The sequence below is a fragment of the Oncorhynchus nerka genome, linkage group LG6 (genome assembly GCF_034236695.1).
Source record: "Oncorhynchus nerka isolate Pitt River linkage group LG6, Oner_Uvic_2.0, whole genome shotgun sequence".
Taxonomy (NCBI): Eukaryota; Metazoa; Chordata; class Actinopteri; order Salmoniformes; family Salmonidae; genus Oncorhynchus; species Oncorhynchus nerka.
The window spans coordinates 91,775,000-91,789,841 of NC_088401.1; the positions used below are offsets into that span (position 1 = coordinate 91,775,000).

Here is a 14,842-nt window from a genome sequence, read left to right on the forward strand (position 1 = left end):
GGTTAATATGGTCTGTCTGTGGTGGGTGGTTAATATGGTCTGTCTGTGGTGGGTGGTTATTATGGTCTGTCTGTGGTGGGTGGTTATTATGGTCTGTCTGTGGTGGGTGATTAATATGGTGGGTGATTAATGTGGTCTGTCTGTGGTGGGTGGTTATTATGGTCTGTCTGTGGTGGGTGATTAATATGGTCTGTCTGTGGTGGGTGATTAATATGGTCTGTCTGTGGTGGGTGATTAATATGGTCTGTCTGTGGTGGGTGGTTATTATGGTCTGTCTGTGGTGGGTGATTAATATGGTGGGTGATTAATATGGTCTGTCCATGGTGGGTGGTTAATATGGTCTGTCTGTGGTGGGTGATTAATATGGTCTGTCCGTGGTGGGTGATTAATATGGTGGGTGATTAATATGGTGGGTGATTAATATGGTCTGTCCGTGGTGGGTGATTAATATGGTGGGTGATTATTATGGTCTGTCTGTGGTGGGTGGTTAATATGGTGGGTGATTAATATGGTCTGTCTGTGGTGGGTGATTAATATGGTGGGTGATTATTATGGTCTGTCTGTGGTGGGTGGTTAATATGGTGGGTGATTAATATGGTCTGTCTGTGGTGGGTGATTAATATGGTCTGTCTGTGGTGGGTGATTAATATGGTCTGTCTGTGGTGGGTGATTATTATGGTCTGTCTGTGGTGGGTGATTAATATGGTCTGTCCATGGTGGGTGATTATTATGGTCTGTCCGTGGTGGGTGATTATTATGGTCTGTCCGTGGTGGGTGGTTAATATGGTCTGTCTGTGGTGGGTGATTAATATGGTCTGTCTGTGGTGGGTGATTAATATGGTCTGTCTGTGGTGGGTGGTTAATATGGTGGGTGATTCATATGGTCTGTCTGTGGTGGGTGATTAATATGGTCTGTCTGTGGTGGGTGATTAATATGGTCTGTCTGTGGTGGGTGATTAATATGGTCTGTCTGTGGTGGGTGGTTAATATGGTCTGTCTGTGGTGGGTGATTAATATGGTCTGTCTGTGGTGGGTGATTAATATGGTCTGTCTGTGGTGGGTGATTAATATGGTCTGTCTGTGGTGGGTGATTAATATGGTGGGTGATTAATATGGTCTGTCTGTGGTGGGTGATTAAATATGGTCTGTCTGTGGTGGGTGATTAATATGGTGGGTGATTAATATGGTGGGTGATTAATATGGTCTGTCTGTGGTGGGTGATTCATATGGTCTGTCTGTGGTGGGTGATTAATATGGTCTGTCTGTGGTGGGTGATTAATATGGTCTGTCTGTGGTGGGTGGTTAATATGGTCTGTCTGTGGTGGGTGATTAATATGGTCTGTCTGTGGTGGGTGATTAATATGGTCTGTCTGTGGTGGGTGATTAATATGGTGGGTGATTCATATGGTCTGTCTGTGGTGGGTGATTAATATGGTCTGTCTGTGGTGGGTGGTTAATATGGTGGGTGATTCATATGGTCTGTCTGTGGTGGGTGATTAATATGGTCTGTCTGTGGTGGGTGATTAATATGGTCTGTCTGTGGTGGGTGGTTAATATGGTCTGTCTGTGGTGGGTGATTAATATGGTCTGTCTGTGGTGGGTGATTAATATGGTCTGTCTGTGGTGGGTGATTAATATGGTCTGTCTGTGGTGGGTGATTAATATGGTGGGTGATTAATATGGTCTGTCCGTGGTGGGTGATTAATATGGTCTGTCTGTGGTGGGTGATTATTATGGTCTGTCTGTGGTGGGTGATTATTATGGTCTGTCTGTGGTGGGTGATTAATATGGTCTGTCTGTGGTGGGTGATTAATATGGTCTGTCTGTGGTGGGTGGTTAATATGGTCTGTCTGTGGTGGGTGATTCATATGGTCTGTCTGTGGTGGGTGGTTAATATGGTCTGTCTGTGGTGGGTGATTAATATGGTCTGTCTGTGGTGGGTGATTATTATGGTCTGTCCATGGTGGGTGATTAATATGGTCTGTCTGTGGTGGGTGGTTATTATGGTCTGTCCATGGTGGGTGATTAATATGGTCTGTCTGTGGTGGGTGATTAATATGGTCTGTCCGTGGTGGGTGATTAATATGGTGGGTGATTAATATGGTCTGTCTGTGGTGGGTGATTAATATGGTCTGTCCGTGGTGGGTGATTAATATGGTGGGTGATTAATATGGTCTGTCTGTGGTGGGTGATTAATATGGTCTGTCTGTGGTGGGTGATTATTATGGTCTGTCCGTGGTGGGTGGTTAATATGGTGGGTGATTAATACGGTCTGTCTGTGGTGGGTGATTAATATGGTCTGTCTGTGGTGGGTGATTATTATGGTCTGTCTGTGGTGGGTGATTAATATGGTCTGTCTGTGGTGGGTGATTCATATGGTCTGTCTGTGGTGGGTGGTTAATATGGTCTGTCTGTGGTGGGTGATTATTATGGTCTGTCTGTGGTGGGTGATTATTATGGTCTGTCTGTGGTGGGTGATTCATATGGTCTGTCTGTGGTGGGTGGTTAATATGGTCTGTCTGTGGTGGGTGATTATTATGGTCTGTCTGTGGTGGGTGATTAATATGGTCTGTCCGTGGTGGGTGATTATTATGGTGGGTGATTATTATGGTCTGTCTGTGGTGGGTGATTAATATGGTCTGTCCGTGGTGGGTGGTTATTATGGTCTGTCCGTGGTGGGTGGTTATTATGGTCTGTCCGTGGTGGGGGGTTAATATGGTGGGTGATTAATATGGTCTGTCTGTGGTGGGTGGTTATTATGGTCTGTCCGTGGTGGGTGGTTAATATGGTGGGTGATTATTATGGTCTGTCCGTGGTGGGTGGTTAATATGGTGGGTGATTAATATGGTCTGTCTGTGGTGGGTGATTAATATGGTGGGTGATTATTATGGTGGGTGATTATTATGGTCTGTCCGTGGTGGGTGGTTAATATGGTCTGTCTGTGGTGGGTGATTAATATGGTGGGTGATTAATATGGTGGGTGATTAATATGGTCTGTCTGTGGTGGGTGGTTAATATGGTCTGTCTGTGGTGGGTGGTTAATATGGTCTGTCTGTGGTGGGTGATTAATATGGTGGGTGATTAATATGGTCTGTCCGTGGTGGGTGATTAATATGGTGGGTGATTAATATGGTCTGTCTGTGGTGGGTGATTAATATGGTGGGTGATTAATATGGTCTGTCTGTGGTGGGTGATTAATATGGTGGGTGATTATTATGGTCTGTCTGTGGTGGGTGATTAATATGGTCTGTCTGTGGTGGGTGGTTAATATGGTCTGTCTGTGGTGGGTGGTTAATATGGTCTGTCTGTGGTGGGTGATTAATATGGTCTGTCTGTGGTGGGTGGTTATTATGGTCTGTCTGTGGTGGGTGATTTAATATGGTGGGTGATTAATATGGTCTGTCTGTGGTGGGTGATTAATGTGGTGGGTGGTTATTATGGTCTGTCTGTGGTGGGTGGTTAATATGGTCTGTCCGTGGTGGGTGGTTAATATGGTGGGTGATTAATATGGTCTGTCTGTGGTGGGTGGTTATTATGGTCTGTCTGTGGTGGGTGATTTAATATGGTGGGTGATTTAATATGGTCTGTCTGTGGTGGGTGGTTAATATGGTCTGTCCGTGGTGGGTGGTTAATATGGTCTGTCCGTGGTGGGTGATTAATATGGTGGGTGATTAATATGGTCTGTCTGTGGTGGGTGGTTATTATGGTCTGTCTGTGGTGGGTGATTAATATGGTCTGTATGTGGTGGGTGGTTATTATGGTCTGTCTGTGGTGGGTGATTAATATGGTGGGTGATTAATATGGTCTGTCTGTGGTGGGTGGTTATTATGGTCTGTCTGTGGTGGGTGATTTAATATGGTGGGTGATTAATATGGTCTGTCTGTGGTGGGTGGTTATTATGGTCTGTCTGTGGTGGGTGATTAATATGGTGGGTGATTAATATGGTCTGTCTGTGGTGGGTGATTAATGTGGTGGGTGGTTATTATGGTCTGTCTGTGGTGGGTGGTTAATATGGTCTGTCCGTGGTGGGTGGTTAATATGGTGGGTGATTAATATGGTCTGTCTGTGGTGGGTGGTTATTATGGTCTGTCTGTGGTGGGTGATTTAATATGGTGGGTGATTAATATGGTCTGTCTGTGGTGGGTGGTTAATATGGTCTGTCCGTGGTGGGTGGTTAATATGGTCTGTCCGTGGTGGGTGATTAATATGGTGGGTGATTAATATGGTCTGTCCGTGGTGGGTGGTTATTATGGTCTGTCCGTGGTGGGGGGTTAATATGGTGGGTGATTAATATGGTCTGTCTGTGGTGGGTGGTTATTATGGTCTGTCCGTGGTGGGTGGTTAATATGGTGGGTGATTATTATGGTCTGTCCGTGGTGGGTGGTTAATATGGTGGGTGATTAATATGGTCTGTCTGTGGTGGGTGATTAATATGGTGGGTGATTATTATGGTGGGTGATTATTATGGTCTGTCCGTGGTGGGTGGTTAATATGGTCTGTCTGTGGTGGGTGATTAATATGGTGGGTGATTAATATGGTGGGTGATTAATATGGTCTGTCTGTGGTGGGTGGTTAATATGGTCTGTCTGTGGTGGGTGGTTAATATGGTCTGTCTGTGGTGGGTGATTAATATGGTGGGTGGTTAATATGGTCTGTCTGTGGTGGGTGGTTAATATGGTCTGTCCGTGGTGGGTGATTAATATGGTGGGTGATTAATATGGTCTGTCTGTGGTGGGTGATTAATATGGTGGGTGATTAATATGGTCTGTCTGTGGTGGGTGATTAATATGGTGGGTGATTATTATGGTCTGTCTGTGGTGGGTGATTAATATGGTCTGTCTGTGGTGGGTGGTTAATATGGTCTGTCTGTGGTGGGTGATTAATATGGTCTGTCTGTGGTGGGTGGTTAATATGGTCTGTCTGTGGTGGGTGATTAATATGGTCTGTCTGTGGTGGGTGGTTATTATGGTCTGTCTGTGGTGGGTGATTTAATATGGTGGGTGATTAATATGGTCTGTCTGTGGTGGGTGATTAATGTGGTGGGTGGTTATTATGGTCTGTCTGTGGTGGGTGGTTAATATGGTCTGTCCGTGGTGGGTGGTTAATATGGTGGGTGATTAATATGGTCTGTCTGTGGTGGGTGGTTATTATGGTCTGTCTGTGGTGGGTGATTTAATATGGTGGGTGATTAATATGGTCTGTCTGTGGTGGGTGGTTAATATGGTCTGTCCGTGGTGGGTGGTTAATATGGTCTGTCCGTGGTGGGTGATTAATATGGTGGGTGATTAATATGGTCTGTCTGTGGTGGGTGGTTATTATGGTCTGTCTGTGGTGGGTGATTAATATGGTCTGTCTGTGGTGGGTGGTTATTATGGTCTGTCTGTGGTGGGTGATTAATATGGTGGGTGATTAATATGGTCTGTCTGTGGTGGGTGGTTATTATGGTCTGTCTGTGGTGGGTGATTAATATGGTGGGTGATTAATATGGTCTGTCTGTGGTGGGTGATTAATATGGTCTGTCTGTGGTGGGTGGTTAATATGGTCTGTCCGTGGTGGGTGGTTAATATGGTCTGTCCGTGGTGGGTGATTAATATGGTGGGTGATTAATATGGTCTGTCTGTGGTGGGTGGTTATTATGGTCTGTCTGTGGTGGGTGATTAATATGGTGGGTGATTAATATGGTCTGTCTGTGGTGGGTGATTAATATGGTCTGTCTGTGGTGGGTGATTATTATGGTCTGTCTGTGGTGGGTGATTAATATGGTCTGTCTGTGGTGGGTGATTAATATGGTCTGTCTGTGGTGGGTGGTTAATATGGTCTGTCTGTGGTGGGTGGTTATTATGGTCTGTCTGTGGTGGGTGATTAATATGGTCTGTCCGTGGTGGGTGATTAATATGGTGGGTGATTAATATGGTCTGTCTGTGGTGGGTGATTATTATGGTGGGTGATTATTATGGTCTGTCTGTGGTGGGTGATTAATATGGTGGGTGATTATTATGGTCTGTCTGTGGTGGGTGGTTAATATGGTCTGTCTGTGGTGGGTGATTAATATGGTGGGTGATTATTATGGTCTGTCTGTGGTGGGTGATTATTATGGTCTGTCTGTGGTGGGTGATTATTATGGTCTGTCTGTGGTGGGTGATTATTATGGTCTGTCTGTGGTGGGTGATTAATATGGTCTGTCTGTGGTGGGTGATTAATATGGTCTGTCTGTGGTGGGTGATTAATATGGTCTGTCTGTGGTGGGTGATTTAATATGTTGATTATGGTCTGTCTGTGGTGGGTGATTAATATGGTCTGTCTGTGGTGGGTGGTTAATATGGTCTGTCTGTGGTGGGTGATTTAATATGGTGGGTGATTAATATGGTCTGTCTGTGGTGGGTGATTAATATGGTCTGTCTGTGGTGGGTGATTATTATGGTCTGTCCGTGGTGGGTGATTCATATGGTGGGTGATTATTATGGTCTGTCTGTGGTGGGTGATTAATATGGTCTGTCTGTGGTGGGTGATTATTATGGTCTGTCCGTGGTGGGTGATTCATATGGTCTGTGATTATTATGGTTAATGTGGTGGGTGATTATTATGGTCTGTCTGTGGTGGGTGATTAATATGGTCTGTCTGTGGTGGGTGATTATTATGGTCTGTCTGTGGTGGGTGATTAATATGGTCTGTCTGTGGTGGGTGATTAATATGGTCTGTCCGTGGTGGGTGGTTATTATGGTCTGTCCGTGGTGGATGATTAATATGGTGGGTGATTAATATGGTCTGTCTGTGGTGGGTGATTATTATGGTCTGTCTGTGGTGGGTGATTAATATGGTCTGTCTGTGGTGGGTGATTCATATGGTGGGTGATTATTATGGTCTGTCTGTGGTGGGTGATTATTATGGTCTGTCTGTGGTGGGTGATTAATATGGTCTGTCTGTGGTGGGTGGTTAATATGGTCTGTCTGTGGTGGGTGATTAATATGGTCTGTCTGTGGTGGGTGATTAATATGGTCTGTCTGTGGTGGGTGGTTATTATGGTCTGTCTGTGGTGGGTGATTATTATGGTCTGTCTGTGGTGGGTGGTTATTATGGTCTGTCTGTGGTGGGTGATTATTAATATGGTCTGTCTGTGGTGGGTGGTTATTATGGTCTGTCTGTGGTGGGTGGTTAATATGGTCTGTCTGTGGTGGGTGATTAATATGGTCTGTCTGTGGTGGGTGATTAATATGGTCTGTCTGTGGTGGGTGATTATTATGGTGGGTGATTATTATGGTCTGTCCGTGGTGGGTGATTATTATGGTCTGTCCATGGTGGGTGATTATTATGGTCTGTCCGTGGTGGGTGATTATTATGGTCTGTCCGTGGTGGGTGATTATTATGGTCTGTCCGTGGTGGGTGATTATTATGGTCTGTCCGTGGTGGGTGATTATTATGGTCTGTCCATGGTGGGTGATTATTATGGTCTGTCTGTGGTGGGTGATTAATATGGTCTGTCTGTGGTGGGTGATTCATATGGTGGGTGGTTAATATGGTCTGTCTGTGGTGGGTGATTATTATGGTCTGTCTGTGGTGGGTGATTAATATGGTCTGTCTGTGGTGGGTGATTTACATTTACATTTACATTTAAGTCATTTAGCAGACGCTCTTATCCAGAGCGACTTACTGTGGTGGGTGATTATTATGGTCTGTCTGTGGTGGGTGATTATTATGGTCTGTCTGTGGTGGGTGATTATTATGGTCTGTCTGTGGTGGGTGATTATTATGGTCTGTCTGTGGTGGGTGATTAATATGGTCTGTCTGTGGTGGGTGATTATTATGGTCTGTCTGTGGTGGGTGATTATTATGGTCTGTCCATGGTGGGTGATTAATATGGTCTGTCTGTGGTGGGTGATTAATATGGTCTGTCTGTGGTGGGTGATTAATATGGTGGGTGATTAATATGGTCTGTCTGTGGTGGGTGATTAATATGGTCTGTCTGTGGTGGGTGATTAATATGGTCTGTCTGTGGTGGGTGATTATTATGGTCTGTCTGTGGTGGGTGATTAATATGGTCTGTCCGTGGTGGGTGATTAATATGGTGGGTGATTAATATGGTGGGTGATTAATATGGTGGGTGATTAATATGGTGGGTGATTAATATGTTCTGTCTGTGGTGGGTGATTAATATGGTGGGTGGTTATTATGGTCTGTCTGTGGTGGGTGATTAATATGGTCTGTCCGTGGTGGGTGATTAATATGGTGGGTGATTAATATGGTCTGTCCGTGGTGGGTGATTAATATGGTCTGTCTGTGGTGGGTGATTAATATGGTGGGTGATTTAATATGGTCTGTCTGTGGTGGGTGATTAATATGGTGGGTGGTTAATATGGTCTGTCCATGGTGGGTGATTAATATGGTCTGTCCGTTGTCTCTCTCTCTCTCTCCATGGTAAATAACTGTCTCTCGCTCTCTCCATGGTAAATAACTGTCTCTCTCTCTCTCCAGGGTAAATAACTGTCTCTCTCTCTCTCCAGGGTGAATAACTGTCTCTCTCTCTCTCTCTCTCTCTCTCTCTCTCTCTCCAGGGTGAATAACTGTCTCTCTCTCTCTCTCTCTCTCTCTCCAGGGTGAATAACTGTCTCTCTCTCTCTCTCTCTCTCTCTCTCCAGGGTGAATAACTGTCTCTCTCTCTCTCTCTCTCTCTCTCTCCAGGGTGAATAACTGTCTCTCTCTCTCTCTCTCTCTCTCTCTCCAGGGTGAATAACTGTCTCTCTCTCTCTCTCTCTCTCTCTCTCTCTCTCCAGGGTGAATAACTGTGTGGGGTTCTCCAACTACAAGTTCTTCCTCCTCTTCCTATCCTACTCCATGGTCTACTGTGTGTTCATCTCTGCCTCAGTCTTCAGATTCTTCATCAACTTCTGGGTGGTGAGTGATGATGGATGTTTTACATCCCAGCTTAGTCTGCGTCTCAAAAGCTCCCCTATTCCCTATAGAGTACCTACCTCTGTCCAGGGCCCACAGAGCTCTGGTCAACAGTGAAGCACAGAGAACAGGGTGCCATTTCCCACCCCCTTAGTCATTTATCAGACACTCCTATCCACTGCATTCCAGAGCTAGTCAGATCACATGACCTACTGCTGCTGTAACCATAGTAACATATTGACGTAAGCTGTGTCAACAGTCAGATCACATGACCTACTACTGCTGTAACCATAGTAACATATTGACGTAAACTGTGTCAACAGTCAGATCACATGACCTACTGCTGGTGTAACCATGGTAACATATTGACATAAGCTGTGTCAACAGTCAGATCACATGACCTACTGCTGCTGTAACCATAGTAACATATTGACGTAAGCTGTGTCAACAGTCAGATCACATGACCTACTGCTGCTGTAACCATAGTAACATATTGACGTAAGCTGTGTCAACAGTCAGATCACATGACCTACTGCTGGTGTAACCATAGTAACATATTGACGTAAACTGTGTCAACAGTCAGATCACATTACCTACTGCTGGTGTAACCATGGTAACATATTGACATAAGCTGTGTCAACAGTCAGATCACATGACCTACTGCTGGTGTAACCATGGTAACATATTGACATAAGCTGTGTCAACAGTCAGATCACATGACCTACTGCTGGTGTAACCATGGTAACATATTGACGTAAGCTGTGTCAACAGTCAGATCACATGACCTACTGCTGGTGTAACATTTACATTTAAGTCATTTAGCAGACGCTCTTATCCAGAGCGACTTACAAATTGGTGCTTTCACCTTATGACATCCAGTGGAACAGCCACTTTACAATAGTGCATCTAGGTCTTTTAAGGGGGGAGGGGGAGAAGGATTACTTTATCCTATCCTAGGTATTCCTTAAAGAGGTGGGGTTTCAGGTGTCTCCGGAAGGTGGTGATTGACTCCGCTGTCCTGGCGTCGTGAGGGAGTTTGTTCCACCATTGGGGGCCAGAGCAGCGAACAGTTTTGACTGGGCTGAGCGGGAACTGTACTTCCTCAGTGGTAGGGAGGCGAGCAGGCCAGAGGTGGATGAACGCAGTGCCCTTGTTTGGGTGTAGGGCCTGATCAGAGCCTGGAGGTAGTGAGGTGCCGTTCCCCTCACAGCTCCGTAGGCAAGCACCATGGTCTTGTAGCGGATGCGAGCTTCAACTGGAAGCCAGTGGAGAGAGCGGAGGAGCGGGGTGACGTGAGAGAACTTGGGAAGGTTGAACACCAGACGGGCTGCGGCGTTCTGGATGAGTTGTAGGGGTTTAATGGCACAGGCAGGGAGCCCAGCCAACAGCGAGTTGCAGTAATCCAGACGGGAGATGACAAGTGCCTGGATTAGGACCTGCGCCGCTTCCTGTGTGAGGCAGGGTCGTACTCTGCGGATGTTGTAGAGCATGAACCTACAGGAACGGGCCACCGCCTTGATGTTATTTGAGAACGACAGGGTGTTGTCCAGGATCACGCCAAGGTTCTTAGCGCTCTGGGACGAGGACACAATGGAGTTGTCAACCGTGATGGCGAGATCATGGAACGGGCAGTCCTTCCCGGGAGGAAGAGCAGCTCCGTCTTGCCGAGGTTCAGCTTGAGGTGATGATCCGTCATCCACACTGATATGTCTGCCAGACATGCAGAGATGCGATTCGCCACCTGGTCGTCAGAAGGGGGAAAGGAGAAGATTAATTGTGTGTCGTCTGCATAGCAATGATAGGAGAGACCATGTGAGGTTATGACAGAGCCAAGTGACTTGGTGTATAGCGAGAATAGGAGAGGGCCTAGAACAGAGCCCTGGGGACACCAGTGGTGAGAGCACGTGGTGAGGAGACGGATTCTCGCCACGCCACCTGGTAGGAGCGACCTGTCAGGTAGGACGCAATCAAGCGCGGGCCGCGCCGGAGATGCCCAACTCGGAGAGGGTGGAGAGGAGGATCTGATGGTTCACAGTATTGAAGGCAGCCGATAGGTCTAGAAGGATGAGAGCAGAGGAGAGAGAGTTAGCTTTAGCAGTGCGGAGCGCCTCCGTGATACAGAGAAGAGCAGTCTCAGTTGAATGACTAGTCTTGAAACCTGACTGATTTGGATCAAGAAGGTCATTCTGAGAGAGATAGCGGGAGAGCTGGCCAAGGACGGCACGTTCAAGAGTTTTGGAGAGAAAAGAAAGAAGGGATACTGGTCTGTAGTTGTTGACATCGGAGGGATCGAGTGTAGGTTTTTTCAGAAGGGGTGCAACTCTCGCTCTCTTGAAGACGGGAGGGACGTAGCCAGCGGTCAGGGATGAGTTGATGAGCGAGGTGAGGTAAGGGAGAAGGTCACCGGAGATGGTCTGGAGAAGAGAGGAGGGGATAGGGTCAAGCGGGCAGGTTGTTGGGCGGCCGGCCGTCACAAGACGCGAGATGTCATCTGGAGAGAGAGGGGAGAAAGAGGTCAGAGCACAGGGTAGGGCAGTGTGAGCAGAACCAGCGGTGTCGTTTGACTTAGCAAACGAGGATCGGATGTCGTCGACCTTCTTTTCAAAATGGTTGACGAAGTCATCTGCAGAGAGGGAGGAGGGGGGAGGGGGAGGAGGATTCAAGAGGGAGGAGAAGGTGGCAAAGAGCTTCCTAGGGTTAGAGGCAGATGCTTGGAATTTAGAGTGGTAGAAAGTGGCTTTAGCAGCAGAGACAGAGGAGGAAAATGTAGAGAGGAGGGAGTGAAAGGATGCCAGGTCTGCAGGGAGGCGAGTTTTCCTCCATTTCCGCTCGGCTGCCCGGAGCCCTGTTCTGTGAGCTCGCAATGAGTCGTTGAGCCACGGAGCGGGAGGGGAGGACCGAGCCGGCCTGGAGGATAGGGGACATAGAGAGTCAAAGGATGCAGAAAGGGAGGAGAGGAGGGTTGAGGAGGCAGAATCAGGAGATAGGTTGGAGAAGGTTTGAGCAGAGGGAAGAGATGATAGGATGGAAGAGGAGAGAGTAGCGGGGGAGAGAGAGCGAAGGTTGGGACGGCGCGATACCATCCGAGTAGGGGCAGTGTGGGAAGTGTTGGATGAGAGCGAGAGGGAAAAGGATACAAGGTAGTGGTCGGAGACTTGGAGGGGAGTTGCAATGAGGTTAGTGGAGGAACAGCATCTAGTAAAGATGAGGTCGAGCGTATTGCCTGCCTTGTGAGTAGGGGGAAGGTGAGAGGGTGAGGTCAAAAGAGGAGAGGAGTGGAAAGAAGGAGGCAGAGAGGAATGAGTCAAAGGTAGACGTGGGGAGGTTAAAGTCGCCCAGAACTGTGAGAGGTGAGCCGTCCTCAGGAAAGGAGCTTATCAAGGCATCAAGCTCATTGATGAACTCTCCGAGGGAACCTGGAGGGCGATAAATGATAAGGATGTTAAGCTTGAAAGGGCTGGTAACTGTGACAGCATGGAATTCAAAGGAGGCGATAGACAGATGGGTAAGGGGAGAAAGAGAGAATGACCACTTGGGAGAGATGAGGATCCCGGTGCCACCACCCCGCTGACCAGAAGCTCTCGGGGTGTGCGAGAGCACGTGGGCGGACGAAGAGAGAGCAGTAGGAGTAGCGGTGTTGTCTGTGGTGATCCATGTTTCCGTCAGAGCCAAGAAGTCGAGGGACTGGAGGGAGACATAGGCTGAGATGAACTCTGCCTTGTTGGCCGCAGATCGGCAGTTCCAGAGGCTACCGGAGACCTGGAACTCCACGTGGGTCGTGCGCGCTGGGACCACCAGATTAGGGTGGCTGCGGCCATGCGGTGTGGAGCGTTTGTATGGTCTGTGCAGAGAGGAGAGAACAGGGATAGACAGACACATAGTTGACAGGCTAGAGAAGAGGCTACGCTAATGCAGAGGAGATTGGAATGACAAGTGGACTACACGTCTCGAATGTTCAGAAAGTTAAGCTTACGTAGCAAGAATCTAATTGACTAAAATGATTAAAATGATACAGTACTGCTGAGGTAGGCTAGCTGCGTTGTTGACACTACCCTAATCAAGTCGTACCGTTGAGTGTGAAGTTTCTACAATGCTGCTTATCGGGAGCTAGCTGGCTAGCTAGCAGTGTTGGTTACGTTACGTTGCGTTAGGAGAACGACAATAGCTGGCTAGCTAACCTAGAAAATCGCTCTAGACTACACAATTATCTTTGAAACAAAGACGGCTATGTAGCTAGCTATGTAGCTAGCTACGATCAAACAAATCACACCGTTGGGACTGTAATGAAATGAAGTGAAAAAGTGATACTACCTGTGGAGCGACGCGGAATGCGACCGGAATGCGAAAGTTCTATTCAGTAGACGTTGGCTGGCTATTGGCTAGCTAGGAGTGTCTCCTACGTTAAGGACGACAAAATAGCTGGCTAGCTAACCTCGGTGAATTAAGATAATCACTCTAAGACTACACACTCTAAACTACACAATTATCTTGGATACGAAGACAGCAAAGACAACTATGTAGCTATCTAATACTACACTAATCAAGTCGTTCGGTTGAGTGTGATAGTTACTACAGTGCTACGGTAGCCGGTGAACGTATGCTAGCTGGCTAGCTGCTAGGCAGATAGGAGGGCGACGAAATACGATAATAACGCAATTATCACTCTAAGACTCCACACTCTAAGCTACACAATTATCTTGGATACGAAGACAGCAAAGACAACTATGTAGCTAGCTATGTAGCTAGCTAACACTACACTAATCAAGACGTTCAGTTGAGTGTGATAGTACTACAGTGCTACGGTAGACGGTGAACGTGTTGGACAGATAGGAGACGACAGATAGGAGACGACGAAATACGATAATTACGCAATTATCTTTGATACAACGACGACTATGTAGCTAGCTAAGAGGAAATTGCTAAGATTAGACAAATCAGACCGTTGTACTATAATGAAATGTAATGAAATGTAATGAAAAAGTTATACAACCTGCAGACCGAAGCGCGGATGCGACCAGATCGCTCCAACCCGGAAGCGACTCGTAACCATGGTAACATATTGACGTAAGCTGTGTCAACAGTCAGATCACATTACCTACTGCTGGTGTAACCATGGTAACATATTGACATAAGCTGTGTCAACAGTCAGATCACATAACCTACTGCTGGTGTAACCATGGTAACATATTGACGTAAGCTGTGTCAACAGTCAGATCACATGACCTACTGCTGGTGTAACCATAGTAACATATTGACGTAAGCTGTGTCAACAGTCAGATCACGTTACCTACTGCTGGTGTAACCATGGTAACATATTGACATAAGCTGTGTCAACAGTCAGATCACATAACCTACTGCTGGTGTAACCATAGTAACATATTGACGTAAGCTGTGTCAACAGTCAGATCACATGACCTACTGCTGCTGTAACCATAGTAACATATTGACGTAAGCTGTGTCAACAGTCAGATCACATGACCTACTGCTGGTGTAACCATGGTAACATATTGACATAAGCTGTGTCAACAGTCAGATCACATGACCTACTGCTGGTGTAACCATGGTAACATATTGACATAAGCTGTGTCAACAGTCAGATCACATGACCTACTACTGGTGTAACCATGGTAACATATTGACATAAGCTGTGTCAACAGTCAGATCACATGACCTACTGCTGGTGTAACCATAGTAACATATTGATGTAAGCTGACTCAGCACAAGGCACATTGTTTGTTGTGGAACGGCAGAGGTTCTCCAACACGGTTGTAGTTCTCCGTGTTGTGTGTGTTCTCCTACAGGGGGACCTGCCAAATGGACCCGCTAAGTTCCACGTTCTCTTCCTGATGTTTGTGGCTTTGATGTTCTTGGTCAGTCTCATGTTCCTGTTGGGTTACCACTGCTGGCTGGTCGTCCAGAACCGGTCCACACTAGGTAATACACACAGCTGCCATTT

The 14,842-nt window shown here is 46.8% G+C and overlaps 1 protein-coding gene across 1 annotated transcript in view; it reads left to right on the plus strand.

Moving 5' to 3' along the window:
• The window catches only part of zdhhc15b (zinc finger DHHC-type palmitoyltransferase 15b), a 37,546-nt gene that overhangs the window by 9,397 nt on the left and 13,307 nt on the right, over positions 1–14,842 (plus strand). Inside the window, exons 7-8 of the mRNA XM_065020013.1 lie at positions 8,769–8,889; positions 14,688–14,820. Coding sequence (XP_064876085.1) covers positions 8,769–8,889; positions 14,688–14,820 — 254 coding nt within the window. The remainder of the gene's footprint in view (positions 1–8,768; positions 8,890–14,687; positions 14,821–14,842) is intronic.